The sequence below is a fragment of the Panulirus ornatus genome, chromosome 17 (assembly GCF_036320965.1).
Source record: "Panulirus ornatus isolate Po-2019 chromosome 17, ASM3632096v1, whole genome shotgun sequence".
Taxonomy (NCBI): Eukaryota; Metazoa; Arthropoda; class Malacostraca; order Decapoda; family Palinuridae; genus Panulirus; species Panulirus ornatus.
The window spans coordinates 27,462,543-27,478,751 of NC_092240.1; the positions used below are offsets into that span (position 1 = coordinate 27,462,543).

Genomic DNA, 16,209 nt, shown 5'->3' on the forward strand with positions numbered 1-16,209 from the left:
CAATCCCTTACGTCAGTAGACAATATTCAGTCCAGTATGACGCAATCCCTTACGTCAGTAGACAATATTCAGTCCAGTATGACGCAATCCCTTACGTCAGTAGACAATATTCAGTCCAGTATGACGCAATCCCTTACGTCAGTAGACAATATTCAGTCCAGTATGACGCAATCCCTTACGTCAGTAGACAATATTCAGTCCAGTATGACGCAATCCCTTACGTCAGTAGACAATATTCAGTCCAGTATGACGCAATCCCTTACGTCAGTAGACAATATTCAGTCCAGTATGACGCAATCCCTTACGTCAGTAGACAATATTCAGTCCAGTATGACGCAATCCCTTACGTCAGTAGACAATATTCAGTCCAGTATGACGCAATCCCTTACGTCAGTAGACAATATTCAGTCCAGTATGACGCAATCCCTTACGTCAGTAGACAGTATTCAGTCCAGTATGACGCAATCCCTTACGTCAGTAGACAATATTCAGTCCAGTATGACGCAATCCCTTACGTCAGTAGACAATATTCAGTCCAGTATGACGCAATCCCTTACGTCAGTAGACAATATTCAGTCCAGTATGACGCAATCCCTTACGTCAGTAGACAATATTCAGTCCAGTATGACGCAATCCCTTACGTCAGTAGACAGTATTCAGTCCAGTATGACGCAATCCCTTACGTCAGTAGACAATATTCAGTCCAGTATGACGCAATCCCTTACGTCAGTAGACAATATTCAGTCCAGTATGACGCAATCTCTTACGTCAGTAGACAATATTCAGTCCAGTATGACGCAATCCCTTACGTCAGTAGACAATATTCAGTCCAGTATGACGCAATCCCTTACGTCAGTAGACAATATTCAGTCCAGTATGACGCAATCCCTTACGTCAGTAGACAATATTCAGTCCAGTATGACGCAATCCCTTACGTCAGTAGAGAATATTCAGTCCAGTATGACGCAATCCCTTACGTCAGTAGAGAATATTCAGTCCAGTATGACGCAATCCCTTACGTCAGTAGACAATATTCAGTCCAGTATGACGCAATCCCTTACGTCAGTAGACAATATTCAGTCCAGTATGACGCAATCCCTTACGTCAGTAGACAATATTCAGTCCAGTATGACGCAATCCCTTACGTCAGTAGACAATATTCAGTCCAGTATGACGCAATCCCTTACGTCAGTAGACAATATTCAGTCCAGTATGACGCAATCCCTTACGTCAGTAGACCGTATTCAGTCCAGTATGACGCAATCCCTTACGTCAGTAGACCGTATTCAGTCCAGTATGACGCAATCCCTTACGTCAGTAGACAATATTCAGTCCAGTATGACGCAATCCCTTACGTCAGTAGACCGTATTCAGTCCAGTATGACGCAATCCCTTACGTCAGTAGACAATATTCAGTCCAGTATGACGCAATCCCTTACGTCAGTAGACAATATTCAGTCCAGTATGACGCAATCCCTTACGTCAGTAGACCGTATTCAGTCCAGTATGACGCAATCCCTTACGTCAGTAGACCGTATTCAGTCCAGTATGACGCAATTCCTTACGTCAGTAGACCGTATTCGGTCCAGTATGACGCAATCCCTTACGTCAGTAGACCGTATTCAGTCCAGTATGACGCAATCCCTTACGTCAGTAGACCGTATTCAGTCGAGTATGACGGAATCCCTCACGTCAGAGGACCGTGCTAAGTTCAGTATGACACAATCCCTCACGTCAAAAACCGTGTTAAGTCCAGTCTGACGCAATCCCACAAACCAGAAGACCGTGTTAAGCCCAATCTGATGCAATCCCTCACGTGAGAGAAGACCCGGCTAACAGCGATCTTAAAAACCAATCCTCACTTGAGCCAAACCGGCCACATCCCCACACACCCACACGTTACTGAGAACACACACCCAAAACCGGCCACATCCCCCACCCACCCACACACACGTTACTGAGAACTCAGCAAAACCGGCCACATCCCCCCACACGTTACTGAGAACACACACCCAAAACCGGCCACATCCCCCACCCACCCACACACACGTTACTGAGAACTCAGCAAAACCGGCCACATCCCCCCACACCCACCCACACGTTACTGAGAACACACACCCTTCATTTCCTGCTGTGTTGGCGTGAACTGCTGGCAGTCGCATTTCACTAACTTTTAATATCTCAGAGTCTATCATTCACAAAGAAAATCTATTCTTTCTTTTTTCTTTCTTTCTTTCTTTCTTTCTTTTTCTTTCTTTCTTTCTTTCTCTCTTTCTTTCTTTCTTTTTCTTTCTTTCTTTCTTTCTTCCTTTCTTTCTTTCTTTCATCCGTGATAGAGCGAAACTCCAGAGCATCGTTTTTGGTAAACATGTCGCAGGAAGTGAATTTAATGAGAAGGCCACACGATTCAGGAGTGAGGTTGGCCTTCATCATGTTGTTACTGGTCGTTGGTCGTCACACACTGACGTGGCAGGAGGGGGGTCAGGGGTTGTCAGGGATACAGCGAACAACTTGGCTGGCTCTCGGGGGCAAGCACACGAGTTACCTCGGAGTCAATAACATCTCTTGCCACGTCCCCTGGTGGGTGGTGACCTCGTCATGGGGAGGTCTCAAGGCTTCCCTGGTGGGTGGTGACCTCACCCCAGGTGACCCCAGGTTCCCTGGTCAGGTCACTCTTCCTGTATAGGTGAATCTCTTCTTCCTGGTTCACGTTTAGCTTATACTTGTTATCCTCGAAGATCTGAATAGCTCGAAAGCTCTTTGAACTTCATGTTTCTTTCTGGTGACATGACTACCACATGAATCACGTAAACCTTCTACGATATGCTTCATATATATATATATATATATATATATATATATATATATATATATATATATATATATATATTATTTTTTTATTATACTTTGACGCTGTCTCCCGCGTTAGCGAGGTAGCGCAAGGAAACAGTCGAAAGAATGGCCCAACCCATCCACATATATATATATATATATACATAAACGCCCACACACGCACATATACATTTCAACGTATATTTACATATACATACACAGACATATACATATGTACACTTGTACATATTCATATATGCTGCTTTCATCTATTCTCGTCGCCACCCCGCGAGGTAGCGCTAAGAAAAGACAACAAAGGCCACATTCGTTCACATTCTCTTGCTACCATATGAATATAAATATATATATATATATATATATATATATATATATATATATGGCATGTCTAGACTATATACTGTATGTTCATATAATGCAGGTCTATATACTGCATATACATATACATAAGCTTACTGGAAGACCAGGAAGACATTCTATGCTTCTTGTAACAAAGACGTGACAAATGAGGATAAGTCTAAAAGTTTAGTGTTGCCCTATTCTCCCAACTTAGCTAATCTAAGACATGTTCTAAAAAGCAGTTCTTGTAATATTACTTTCCAGTACAATAACACCACCAGTAAGATCTTAATAAATAACAGGCCAAATCATGCAACAATTGGGAGTGTTTACACCGTCAAATGCAAGGCATGTAAATATATTTATGTAGGCCAAACTGACTGGTAAGACTGTAACGGAGAGGTGTTATTGGCACCGTCACTCAGTACGCAGGGATGGCCACAAATATGCGATCGCGAAACATTGTCATGAAAATGATCACTCAATACATTTTGAAAATCCCTTTATTCTATATCCCTCTGCTGATTATGCCACACGTAACGTCATTGAATCTGTTTCAACTGCTGATAATAAGAATTTAATTTGTCCCTAGGCAATTTCAAAGCCCATCCTAGCATAAACCAAATCATTATAAGAGAAATGACAGAACACCAAAACATAAAATACGTTGTTCATAACACATCCAGCTACCCAGGTCAACCCACGTCACCTGACACCTCTTTAATCACTCTCCCTTAAAAGGTACACGACCAGACATAGCAGACAGTGCTTGCCATAGAGAGACTGGTGTTGTGCGGCGGGGACCAAGTGTGTTGTTGGGATTGGAATAACTTTAAGTATTGGTGCATGATGAGGTAGACTGTCCCCACGAAACTTGTAGTGCCACACGTATAGAAAAATTATATCATAAATAAAATTGTATGAACTACTGAAGTGCGATTTCACCTTCATATATATATATATATATATATATATATATATATATATATATATATATATATATATATATATATATATATATATTTATATTTATATATATAAAAATATATATATTTATATATATAAAAAGAAATATATATATATATATATATATATATATATATATATATATATATATATATATATATATATATATATATATTTCTTTTTTTTTTTGCTTTGTCGCTGTCTCCCGCGTTTGCGAGGTAGCGCAAGGAAACAGACGAAAGAAATGGCCCAACCCACCCCCATACACATGTATATACATACGTCCACACACGCAAATATACATACCTACACAGCTTTCCATGGTTTACCCCAGACGCTTCACATGCCCTGATTCAATCCACTGACAGCACGTCAACCCCGGTATACCACATCGATCCAATTCACTCTATTCCTTGCCCTCCTTTCACCCTCCTGCATGTTCAGGCCCCGATCACACAATATCTTTTTCACTCCATCTTTCCACCTCCAATTTGGTCTCCCACTTCTCGTTCCCTCCACCTCCGACACATATGTCCTCTTGGTCAATCTTTCCTCACTCATTCTCTCCATGTGCCCAAACCATTTCAAAACACACTCTTCTGCTCTCTCAACCACGCTCTTTTTATTTCCACACATCTCTCTTACCCTTACGTTACTTACTCGATCAAACCACCTCACACCACACATTGTCCTCAAACATCTCATTTCCAGCACATCCATCCTCCTGCGCACAACTCTATCCATAGCCCACGCCTCGCAACCATACAACATTGTTGGAACCACTATTCCTTCAAACATACCCATTTTTGCTTTCCGAGACGATGTTCTCGACTTCCACACATTCTTCAAGGCTCCCAGGATTTTCGCCCCCTCCCCCACCCTATGATCCACTTCCGCTTCCATGGTTCCATCCGCTGCCAGATCCACTCCCAGATATCTAAAACACTTTACTTCCTCCAGTTTTTCTCCATTCAAACTTACCTCCCAATTGACTTGACCCTCAACCCTACTGTACCTAATAACCTTGCTCTTATTCACATTTACTCTTAACTTTCTTCTTTCACACACTTTACCAAACTCAGTCACCAGCTTCTGCAGTTTCTCACATGAATCAGCCACCAGCGCTGTATCATCAGCGAACAACAACTGACTCACTTCCCAAGCTCTCTCATCCCCAACAGACTTCATACTTGCCCCTTTTTCCAAAACTCTTGCATGTACCTCCCTAACAACCCCATCCATAAACAAATTAAACAACCATGGAGACATCACACACCCCTGCCGCAAACCTACATTCACTGAGAACCAATCACTTTCCTCTCTTCCTACACGTACACATGCCTTACATCCTCGATAAAAACTTTTCACTGCTTCTAACAACTTGCCTCCCACACCATATATTCTTAATACCTTCCACAGAGCATCTCTATCAACTCTATCATATGCCCTCTCCAGATCCATAAATGCTACATACAAATCCATTTGCTTTTCTAAGTATTTCTCACATACATTCTTCAAAGCAAACACCTGATCCACACACACACACACACACACACACATATATATATATATATATATATATATATATATATATATATATATATATATATATATATATATATATATATATATAATGTATATATATATGCCGTGGCCCGTCGAAGCTTCATGACAGTGAACACAAGCATGACTCATGACCTTTGACCTCACAACTCATCCATGTATCAATCAAATGAGCTTGATCCTCGTCGTCCTGCGTGATGAATGTGTCTCATCCAGCCAAAGGCAGACAGATCCATGAATATCGTTGCATTAGCCACGGGTGGCAGGACGAGAGATCACATGTATATCACAGGGGAGGGCGGGAGACGATGGTGGGGGAGAGAGAGACCACAGGGGAGGGCGGGAGACGATGGTGGGGGAGGGAGAGACCACAGGGGAGTGCGGGAGACGCTGGTGGGGGGTAGGAGAGACCACAGGGGAGTGCGGGAGATGATGATGGGGGAGGGAGAGACCACAGGGGAGGGTGGGAGACGATGGTGGTGGTAGGAGAGACCACAGGGGAGGGTGGGAGACGATGGTGGTGGTGAGAGAGACCACAGGGGAGGGCGGGAGACGATGGTGGGGGTGGGAGAGACCACAGGGGAGGGCGGGAGACGATGGTGGGGGAGGGAGAGACCACAGGGGAGGGCGGGAGACGATGATGGGGAGGGAGAGACCACAGGGGAGGGCGGGAGACGATGGTGGGGAGAGGGAGAGACCACAGGGGAGGGCGGGAGACGATGATGGGAAGGGAGAGACCACAGGGGAGGGTGATAGACGATGATGGGGGAGGGAGAGACCACAGGAGAGGGCGGGAGACGATGGTGGGGGCGGGAGAGACCACAGGGGAGGGCGGGAGACGATGGTGGGGGCGGGAGAGACCACAGGGGAGGGCGGGAGACGATGGTGGGTGAGGGAAGAGTGGGCGGGAAGGGAGGGGTGAGGGAAGGGGAGGAGGGGTTAGAGATGATGAGGTTACTCCCTCATTGTATCCCTGGGTGAGGCTCTCCAGGTTCGTGACCACCTCACCGCTGACCTGGTGGCATGATACAACAGCGGCAACAACAACAACAACATCATCATCAACAACAACATCACCATCAACAACAACAACAACAACACTTGTAGCAGCAAAATCTGTTTAATGTGTTTTCAGTTAATGCGATTAATTTTGTGTGGCTAATAACAGGACTGTGAAGCACACACACACACACACACACACACACACACACACACACACACACACACACACAGACGAAATCTCCTGAGGCGCGTCAGAGCGAATGGAAAACTGTATATCATATATGACTAAGACGTTCCTCTGCTGACTGACGTCAGGTTTGCCACTCAGCCTTCTAGTATGTCCCTTTTGGCTGATCCATAAGCTTGATTTTGCTCATAAAGACAATCATGTAAGTAACGGAGGTTGTGCTTGCTGTAATTGGCTGAGGACGTTCATCAGCTTCAGACTAAAACGATAAAACTGATAATTAATCCAGCATTATCCCTGAGCTATGTTAGGGCAGACATTCTACATCAGACACAGAGTCGTACAGATGTGAGCTGATCCGGTACCAGGAGGAGGAGGAGGTTAAGGCTCCGGGATTATGTGAGTCTCACAATGAATGGAGAGAGAGAGAGAGAAGAAATATGATGATGACATAAAGCATGAACCATCCGGGAAAGTTATGATCCGACGATGTGGAGGAACGAGGTATGAAGACGCACCGGTCATGGGGAGGGTGGAGGTGGGTTAGGTCTATAGAGACTGAGGAATCACGTCGCAGATCATGAGAGATGTCATCACATGGAGGTGCATATTACGGCACTGAGAGAAAGATATCCTGAGGCTAAATCACTGGAATCGAATCACTTCAAGGGGTTCAAGGGGGAGAGAAGACGCCCTGAATGAAAAGGCTTCAAAGAATAATGGTGCGAAGGGTCCTCTCTGGATATGCTTAAGATGCAACAACATAAGGCAGTGAACCACGACACAGAACCCACACGCTCCTGATGATGTGAGGATGGTGGTGCGCAGGAGCAACATCTGGGCTTGAGGAACAGAAGGTGAGGGTAATGACTGACGTTGTGGAACACAGACCTGGGGACGATAGCGAGGAGGTAAGGGGGGAACTCACTGAGTGAAGCTGCAGAGACGTAACGCACTGAACAGGACACAACCTTTAATCAGGACGTGCATGGTCCGCTACATGGAAAAAGGTTTACAAAAATAAAGAAAAAAAAGAAAAAAAAGGAAAAAGAGGATAGTATTCAAAATCAGTGAATGGTGACAAAAATGGCGACTTCAGAGAAAACCAGAGGCACGGAGGCTGGAGAATGAACACTGTAGAAATTTGATGACACATAAAGTTTGCACAAAATGTAAGACAATTTGTGAAGCAAGAAGCTGGTGGATGTAATGCGTTCATGACCTTCTGCAGTGGTAGAAGACCATATTCCGGTCAAAAAGGAATGGTTATAGAAATAAGAAATATTGGTTAAAAGACCACCCGAGGCTACATAAACGATAAATGTAGATAGTGAGATAAAAAGAAGCAAAGAAATACGGGCACAGGAGATGCACAAGGATCGGAGTTACTCAGCCAAGAGATGCTAATGCGGGATGAGAAACCTACAAACAAGGAAGAATTCAGAAGAGAAATGATGGGAGGCGATATACCAAGGGAAGAAAGAGAGAAGAGTAAAGGGTATAAGGAAGAATGGCGAAGAACGGGAGACACCAAGAGTAGCCGTGTCGTAGAAGACCCGTACATGAGAGAGGCCAGGGAACGTTCATTGATGGGAATGCCAGACTGGAAACACTGTACACAAGAACAAACGGACAAGGATTAATTGGAAAGAACTGGAGGTGAAGGATCGAACTGGGGGGAAAAAATTACCTGATATTCTCGGAAGTGTGAATGCGAAACTTATCTTAGAGATAAGATCTTAACTGTTGCGTCCTGAGGGAGTACAAGATAACAAGGAGGGAGGGAGGGAGGGAGAAGACAGCGGAGGAGAAGGGTTAGGTCTCTTGATGCGACACAAGTGTCAGGAAATATTGGAAGATGACTGATGGAAGAGTGAGTGTAGGAGAGAGTTGTGTCGTGATGCTGATGATTTATATAATAAACTTACAAAAGAAAACTAATGAACCAGAATGAATGTACAAAAAAACATCATAAAGGAGCAATAATCAGAGTGGTATGTGAAGCGGTTCAACATACACTCCTTAGAGACAGCAAAAGGTTCAGAAAATGGGGGATTTCAATTACACGGGGGAACAGTCTTGCAAAATTTGAAGTCTTACCGAGACGGAGTCACGGAGACGCGATTTCGTAAGAGTCTAGATTGAAAATTATCGTGCACCAGCATGCAACAGTGCACACCAGAATCAGAGAAGCTGATGCACCGTCATTACCATATCTTATCGTCACAGTGAATATATCTATGATATAACATGTGGACTAAGTGATGAAGTGAAGCTTGAATCTCACTATGGAGTAAATGAGGACATAAGAGGAATAGAGATGAAACCAGACTCAAATAAGAGATCTAATCGCAAAAAGATATTGATAAAGATTTTTAATGGCATTTTATATGTATTGGAATGTGGGGTTCCATGGATATCATACATGCCACTAATGTGGAGGCTTCTGTGACACACTCAATCAAGGAGTAAGGAACACAGGTACCTCAAACGTAACTTCATGCACAGACGGAGGATCAAAAGAGAGAAAGATGGGGTTCAAAAAAAAAACAATGTACAACAGTGTTTGGATGTGCTGTGCAGACCTCGTCAACACTCCAGCCAGCTAACATATGAAAGGTGTAGGAGAGCAAGGTATGAGTACAGCAATATAGATTACATGGTATAGGAGAGCAAGGTATGAGTATAGCAATATAGATTACATGGTGTAGGAGAGCAAGGTATGAGTACAGCAATATAGATTACATGGTATAGGAGAACAAGGTATGAGTACAGCAATATAGATTACATGGTATAGGAGAGCAAGCTATGAGTACAGCAATATAGATTGCATGGTATAGGAGAGCAAGGTATGAGTATACCAATATAGATTACATGGAACCTTTCTCCACAACACTAAGGTTCTTGGCTACTGAACTCCAGTCCCAGTCTATGTTACCACAGAAACTGTTAAGTTCTATGACGTCCCTACGATCGTGTGTCTCTCTCTGTAAGATTTGTATTATCTCCGTTCTTTTCACCTTATCTAAAAGATAATCAAAATTTATCATCATAAACGCACTTTTTCTAATTGATGTATGATAAATGATATTTTCAATAACCATGCTAATATGTGTGAAGGCAAGATTTAGAAATATCTATCACACATCAGACATCACATCACACACCCCTACCGCAAACCTACATTCACTGAGAACCAATCACTCTCCTCTCTTCCTACACGTACACATGCCTTACATCCTCGATAAAAACTTTTCACTGCTTCTAACAACTTGCCTCCCACACCATATGTTCTTAATACCTTCCACAGAGCATCTCTATCAACTCTATCATGTGCCTTCTCCAGATCCATAAATGCTACATACAAATCCATTTGCTTTTCTAAGTATTTCTCACATACATTCTTCAAAGCAAACACCTGATCCACACATCCTCTACCACTTCTGAAACCACACTGCTCTTCCCCAATCTGATGCTCTGTACATGCCTTCACCCTCTCAATCAATACCCTCCCATATAATTTCCAAGGAATACTCAACAAACTTGTACCTCTGTAATTTGAGCTCTCACCTTTGTCCCCTTTGCCTTTGTACAATGGCACTATGCAAGCATTCCGCCAATCCTCAGGCACCTCACCATGAATCATACATACATTAAATATCCTTACCAACCAGTCAAGAATACAGTCACCCCCTTTTTTAATAAATTCCACTGCAATATCATCCAAACCCGCTGCCTTGCCGGCTTTCATCTTCCGCAAAGCTTTTACTACCTCTTCTCTGTTTACCAAATCACCCTCCCTAACCCTCTCACTTTGCACAGCACCTCGACCAAAACACCCTATATCTGCCACTCTATCATCAAACACATTCAAAAAACCTTCAAAATACTTACTCCATCTCCTCACATCACCACTACTTGTTATCACCTCCCCATTAGCCCCCTTCACTGAAGTTCCCATTTGTTCCCTTGTCTTACGCACTATATTTACCTCCTTCCAAAACATCTTTTTATTCTCCCTAAAATTTAATGATACTCTCTCACCCCAACTCTCATTTATATATATATATACTCTCATATATATATATATATATATATATATATATATATATATATATATATATATATATATATATATATTTTTTTTTTTTTTTTTCAAACTATTCGCCATTTCCCACATTAGCGAGGTAGCGTTAAGAACAGAGGACTGAGCCTTTGAGGGACTACCCTTACCTGGCCCAATTCTCTGTTCCCTCTTTTGGAAAATTAAAAAAAAAACGAGAGGGGAGGATTTCCAGCCCCCCGCTCCCTCCCCTTTTAGTCGCCTTCTACGACACGCAGGGAATACGTGGGAAGTATTCTTGCTCCCCTATCCCCAGGGATAATATATATATATATATATATATATATATATATATATATATATATATATATATATATATATATATATATATATATATATATACATATATATATATATATATATATATATATATATATATATATATATATATATATATATATATATATATATATATATAAATACTAAGTCTTTACTCCTTTATATGTATGTATGTTCACACACACACACACACACACACACACACACACACACACACACACACACACACACTAACTTATGTATGATCGTGTGTAGGGATGACTGTGTAATACTAAATCGTGCAGAATGCCTGACGTGTGAGTGTGTATGTAGCGGTGACGGTAACACTGAATACTGCAGTATACCTGAATTCTGATCGGCCAATATAACATGAGCGTTGTGGATATACAACAGGACTCATTTCAGTTTCTGTTCCAGCATACTAACACGCAGCATACCCGTGTGACCTCCGATATTAATATGACACACTTAAATAGTCGGCAGAAACACGGCTTACTGGAGCGAACACACCTGCAGGTCAGCCGACGGAGCACATCAGGCCGTCCTGATGACAACCTTTACGTGTCTGTCGTGTGTACAGACGGGGACGAATAGACAGAGCGACGGGTACATTATTGACCGTCTCTTGTACAATGTACGGCGAACAGTCTATGTACATATTTCCTATTCAACGTACTTTTAAGCACAATGATAATCTCGTATCACTCATGCTCAGGGTAAGTGATTATGTGTTTCTTTCGTTATTACCATAGCAATTATCTTCTGTCTCATTGTATAGGTCATTTGATGTGATAGATATCATTGTATCTGCATCCTAAAGTATAATATCTCTTCCTCCCGTAGATAACACGCCACGCCCAGCCACCCACAACGCGTCCTGTGACCGGGCGAACGGCACGGTAACGTCCCTCCAGCACCAGCAGGAGGAACCTGGGAGGAGTAAGTGCATTCGAGGCTCTTACCTCCCCCTCTCTGACTATCTCTGGTTCAAGGGCGAGAGCACAGAGCTACACTTCCGAGCCCGTCTACACCCTGAAGGGGGCCCCTGGAGGCAGACGCCAAGCGCAGACCCTGATAACTTCATTCCCCACACGACACTCTGAGAGTCTGTGTCACAAGGGAGTGGGAGGCCGTGGCTTCACTCATGCACTGACGTCACCACCCATCGTCAGCAGCCGACATGGCCGCCACTGGCTTGGTGGCGCTGGCTCTCCACCTCCTGATGGCTCTCCTCAACGGTAAGTGATCTTCGTGTCCTTAGCGTGAGGCTGCTAGGTAACGCATGGACAAACACTCACACATGTGCACAATCACCCGGATAGACACAAACACACAGACAGCAAGGCTCACCTCAGAATTGGATATGTGTAGCCGGGAGGTGTTAAAACATACTAAATACCTTGCTAAATTAAGACGATTCCAGAGCGAGGTTCGTCAAAAAGGGCGATGGAGAAGCAATAGAGAGAACAATGGCACCCGGGAAGGAGGTAAGAAAAGGTTGAGGGAAGGGACAAGGGAACTAGATGAGGCTGGAGGACGGAGCAACACTCACAGCACCAACTGAGGAGGAACAAGACAAGTATGTGGTTCCAGCCTCAAGACCAAAAACAATGCACACGAACGCAGAGAGACCATTAGTTAAGGTAAAGATCTGGAGTTCAAGGACCGGATCAGGGAAAGCAATTCTAATGTCTTGCATTAGTGGAGACCAGACTCCCTCGGGATGAAAAGCTTAGACCAATCTGTTCACAGGAGTGCATGATAGCAAGGATGGGAAGGGAAGATAAAGCGGGAGTGGGAATAGCTTTCTTGATAAGAGATAACATTATATTCCCCTAAAAATATCGATATATGGCCCTTATAAGCAATACATGAAAAGAATTACTGTAGGAAAGGCGAGTATAATGGCACTTGAAAACTCACGACCCTTCAAGAAATTTCTGTCACTCAGAACAAATTTCTGTCACTCAGAACAAATGTACACTAGAACGAGTAATGAAGGTGATGACAGTATGAGACGGCATGATTCAGAGATGGCTATCACCTTTACTGGAGCTCTGAAGTTTTGTTTCCATGTGCTGTTGTGAAGGCTGGTCAGTCTACTTTCCTGTAGCTCGTGTAAGTCCTGCTGGTGATTGTGTGGGTTCGATGGACAAGATGAGTGTGATCAGGATAATCATAAAGATAATTCATGTAGCGTGCTCCAGTCTGTCTTTGTGTGAAGTGTTGGGGAGCAGAGGGTGGTACGTCCAGCGAGGTCGACTGCTGGAGGTGGTGGATTGTGAGTCTCGTTCGCTGGTCGTGTCTACTGAGGATACTGACATGTAGCAGTTAGTTTATGAGTGGCTCATCTCGGGAGGGGGGATCTTGAAGGTGAGTGTTGAGTCATGCAAGATGGTAGGAACTGACGTTTTCACAGAGATAAGAGTTGATGAAGCTGGTCAGGTTCTGCATCTGGGAGGAAGAGGAATCTGCTTTTCGATGAAGCTATAAGTACTACTCTGAGGGTTTATTCTAATGGACGATATATCTAGGATATTGCCATTGTCTGAGAGTTGTTTTCTTATCATCACTGCGTTTAAGAAATGATTCCGTGAACCAGTTTTATACATTACTACCTCAGGATCCCCGATCCAAAGGCTCTTGCAACCCCAGGGCTGCTACACTCAGAAGCTGGGAAAGGATGAACTCCTTTGAAGCACGAAGTTCTTTTGACGTGACTGTACTCTTTGTTGTCAATTGGTGACGAATGCAGGCTCGTCAAAAGTGATTACTTACTTCTGCTGCAGCTTCAAGTAGGTAGAGTCAGGTAACACCTAGAAATGTGTGTGAATGTGTGTGTGTGTGTGTGTGTGTGTGGACAGAAAGACAGATATACAGTTCCCCTGACATTTGGCACTGCGTGTTGCAGAACGTCTCCCTGAACTGCGTCCCTCTCTCTGCTCCTACCTCAGGTACACGTGTATTGACTCCCTCTCTATAGATATCACGACCTCGCATAACACAGGTCCACACTCATGTTGCGGCATCTGGCATTTCGGTTTATGTTACCAGAATAGTTCATCAGTTCATCACGGTTTCCCCATCTTGTACCTCCTTTAGGTAACTATCTATCTGTAATTACTCGCTTGTACAGGATGGGAAGGCAGTTCCACACTGGCGAGACACCATCTCGAATCTTGCTTCGTCTGCAGGCTTTACCATTAACCACATACTCACACTAGGAGCACTGAGTGATCACTTCCTCAGGTGGCGTGCCATAGATAATATCATCTATTTCCAGTATCGTGTACTGGAAATGAGATCCAGTATTTGATGGTACGTCAGTGTCCCCAGCTCCGGTGTATTCCCCAGGACCCGTTGATGGGAGGGAGAGAGGGAGGTGCCCCTGAACACAAGTAAGAACTTACGGCTCCACGTCTCATTGCCTGCGTGCGGGTCCGGACGTACCCGAGGAATCTCGTGTAGTCTGGAGTCTCCAGACTACGTGAGGACCTTTCCATCGTACTGCAGGGCAGGTGCTGCTGCCTCCTGCACCATCATGATGGCATCTTTATCATCTTATGTGGATCGCTGCTCAGCCTCGTTGTATTGTCTTTCGGACGGATTGACTGAGTGTACGTGTGTTTCCATATGATGTGTTTATGTTTGCGCCTGCCAGTGGGTGGATGCGCATTTAATGTAAGTGTCTTTGTGAGTGTGAGTATACAGTCGAGTATCTCTTGAACTTTCTCTTCTATCATGCAATTCTTCTTCATTTCAGCATGCTATCTGCATCAAAAATATCGCCTCAATCAATTCTTCTGCTTTTCGGTAATGCTGGTGACCAAACTTCAAAGGTATATTGTAGTTTTGGCCTAATGTAGGATGTTAGCAGCTTGCTGAATAGTTCCTGATCCAATTACTTGAATCCTGTTCTAAGATTATCCTGCAGAAGGCATGTCTCCTTTATCAATCACCTGATGTGGGGCTGTGGCGACAGCACTAGGACCGTGTCCCCTCCCAGGTCTCTCTCGCGAGGAGATTCCTACAGCTTCCTCCTTGCTAGATAATCCTCACATCCAGGCCTTCTTTCCCTGTGTCATCATTACTTTACGTTTCCTTGGGTTGAATTTCATCAATCTTGTGGCACATCAACTTTGTAGGTTGATGCAATCATCTTCGCTTCCCTCATGACCTTGGCATCACGCTGAAAATCTAAGTCGTCCAATCCTTCTAGCAATTCATTTATAGAGTCTACGAGAAGCAGTGGTCCCAGTAGAAGCCCTTGCGGTAAGCTACTGGTGACCTTACCAGCCTCCTACATGATACAGTGTCAAGTGCTTTCTGGGAAGGTAGATACGGACAATCCAACCAGCATTCTCTTCACACTAAGACAAAGCTCACACTCTTGTAGAAATCTAAGAGGCTCGCTATCCAAGACCTCGTCTCCTTGAAACCGTGACGTCTCTCACTTTCATAACTCCTCTGCTGGGAGTCATCCATTTCCTTTCTGGTTTTCTTCTCCAGCACTTTACAGACCACACCCGTCACAAAGACCGGTCTGTCGCTCAACGCCTCCTCTCTCGCTATCTTTCATGTAGACAGGTATGACACTGGCTCGCTTTCCATTCCCTTGGCCAACGACCATTTCCGATCGTCATCCTGAACATTCAAGAGGTACGTATGTCCAGTGTAGCTGCAGCACACGTTTCTAGTACATGTGGCGAGATCTCATTAGTACCATCAGCCTTACATGGGTTTCTCTATGTCTACACTTAACATTTCGATGCCTTCCAATACTTCCTCCCCACACCATCCCACTGGTGTGGAGGCTGCAGTGTCTTCCACTGTGAAAACACTTTTGAACTTGTCATTCAGTTCTTCCCATATCCTTACATCATCGTCTACATCTCTCTGA

General features: G+C 43.8%; 1 protein-coding gene across 1 annotated transcript in view; it reads left to right on the forward strand.

Moving 5' to 3' along the window:
• The window catches only part of LOC139754656 (uncharacterized), a 200,181-nt gene that overhangs the window by 85,282 nt on the left and 98,690 nt on the right, over nt 1-16,209 (forward strand). The window contains exon 2 of the mRNA XM_071672188.1: nt 12,153-12,547. Within this exon, the coding sequence (XP_071528289.1) occupies nt 12,490-12,547 (58 nt within the window). The 5' untranslated portion in view covers nt 12,153-12,489. The remainder of the gene's footprint in view (nt 1-12,152; nt 12,548-16,209) is intronic.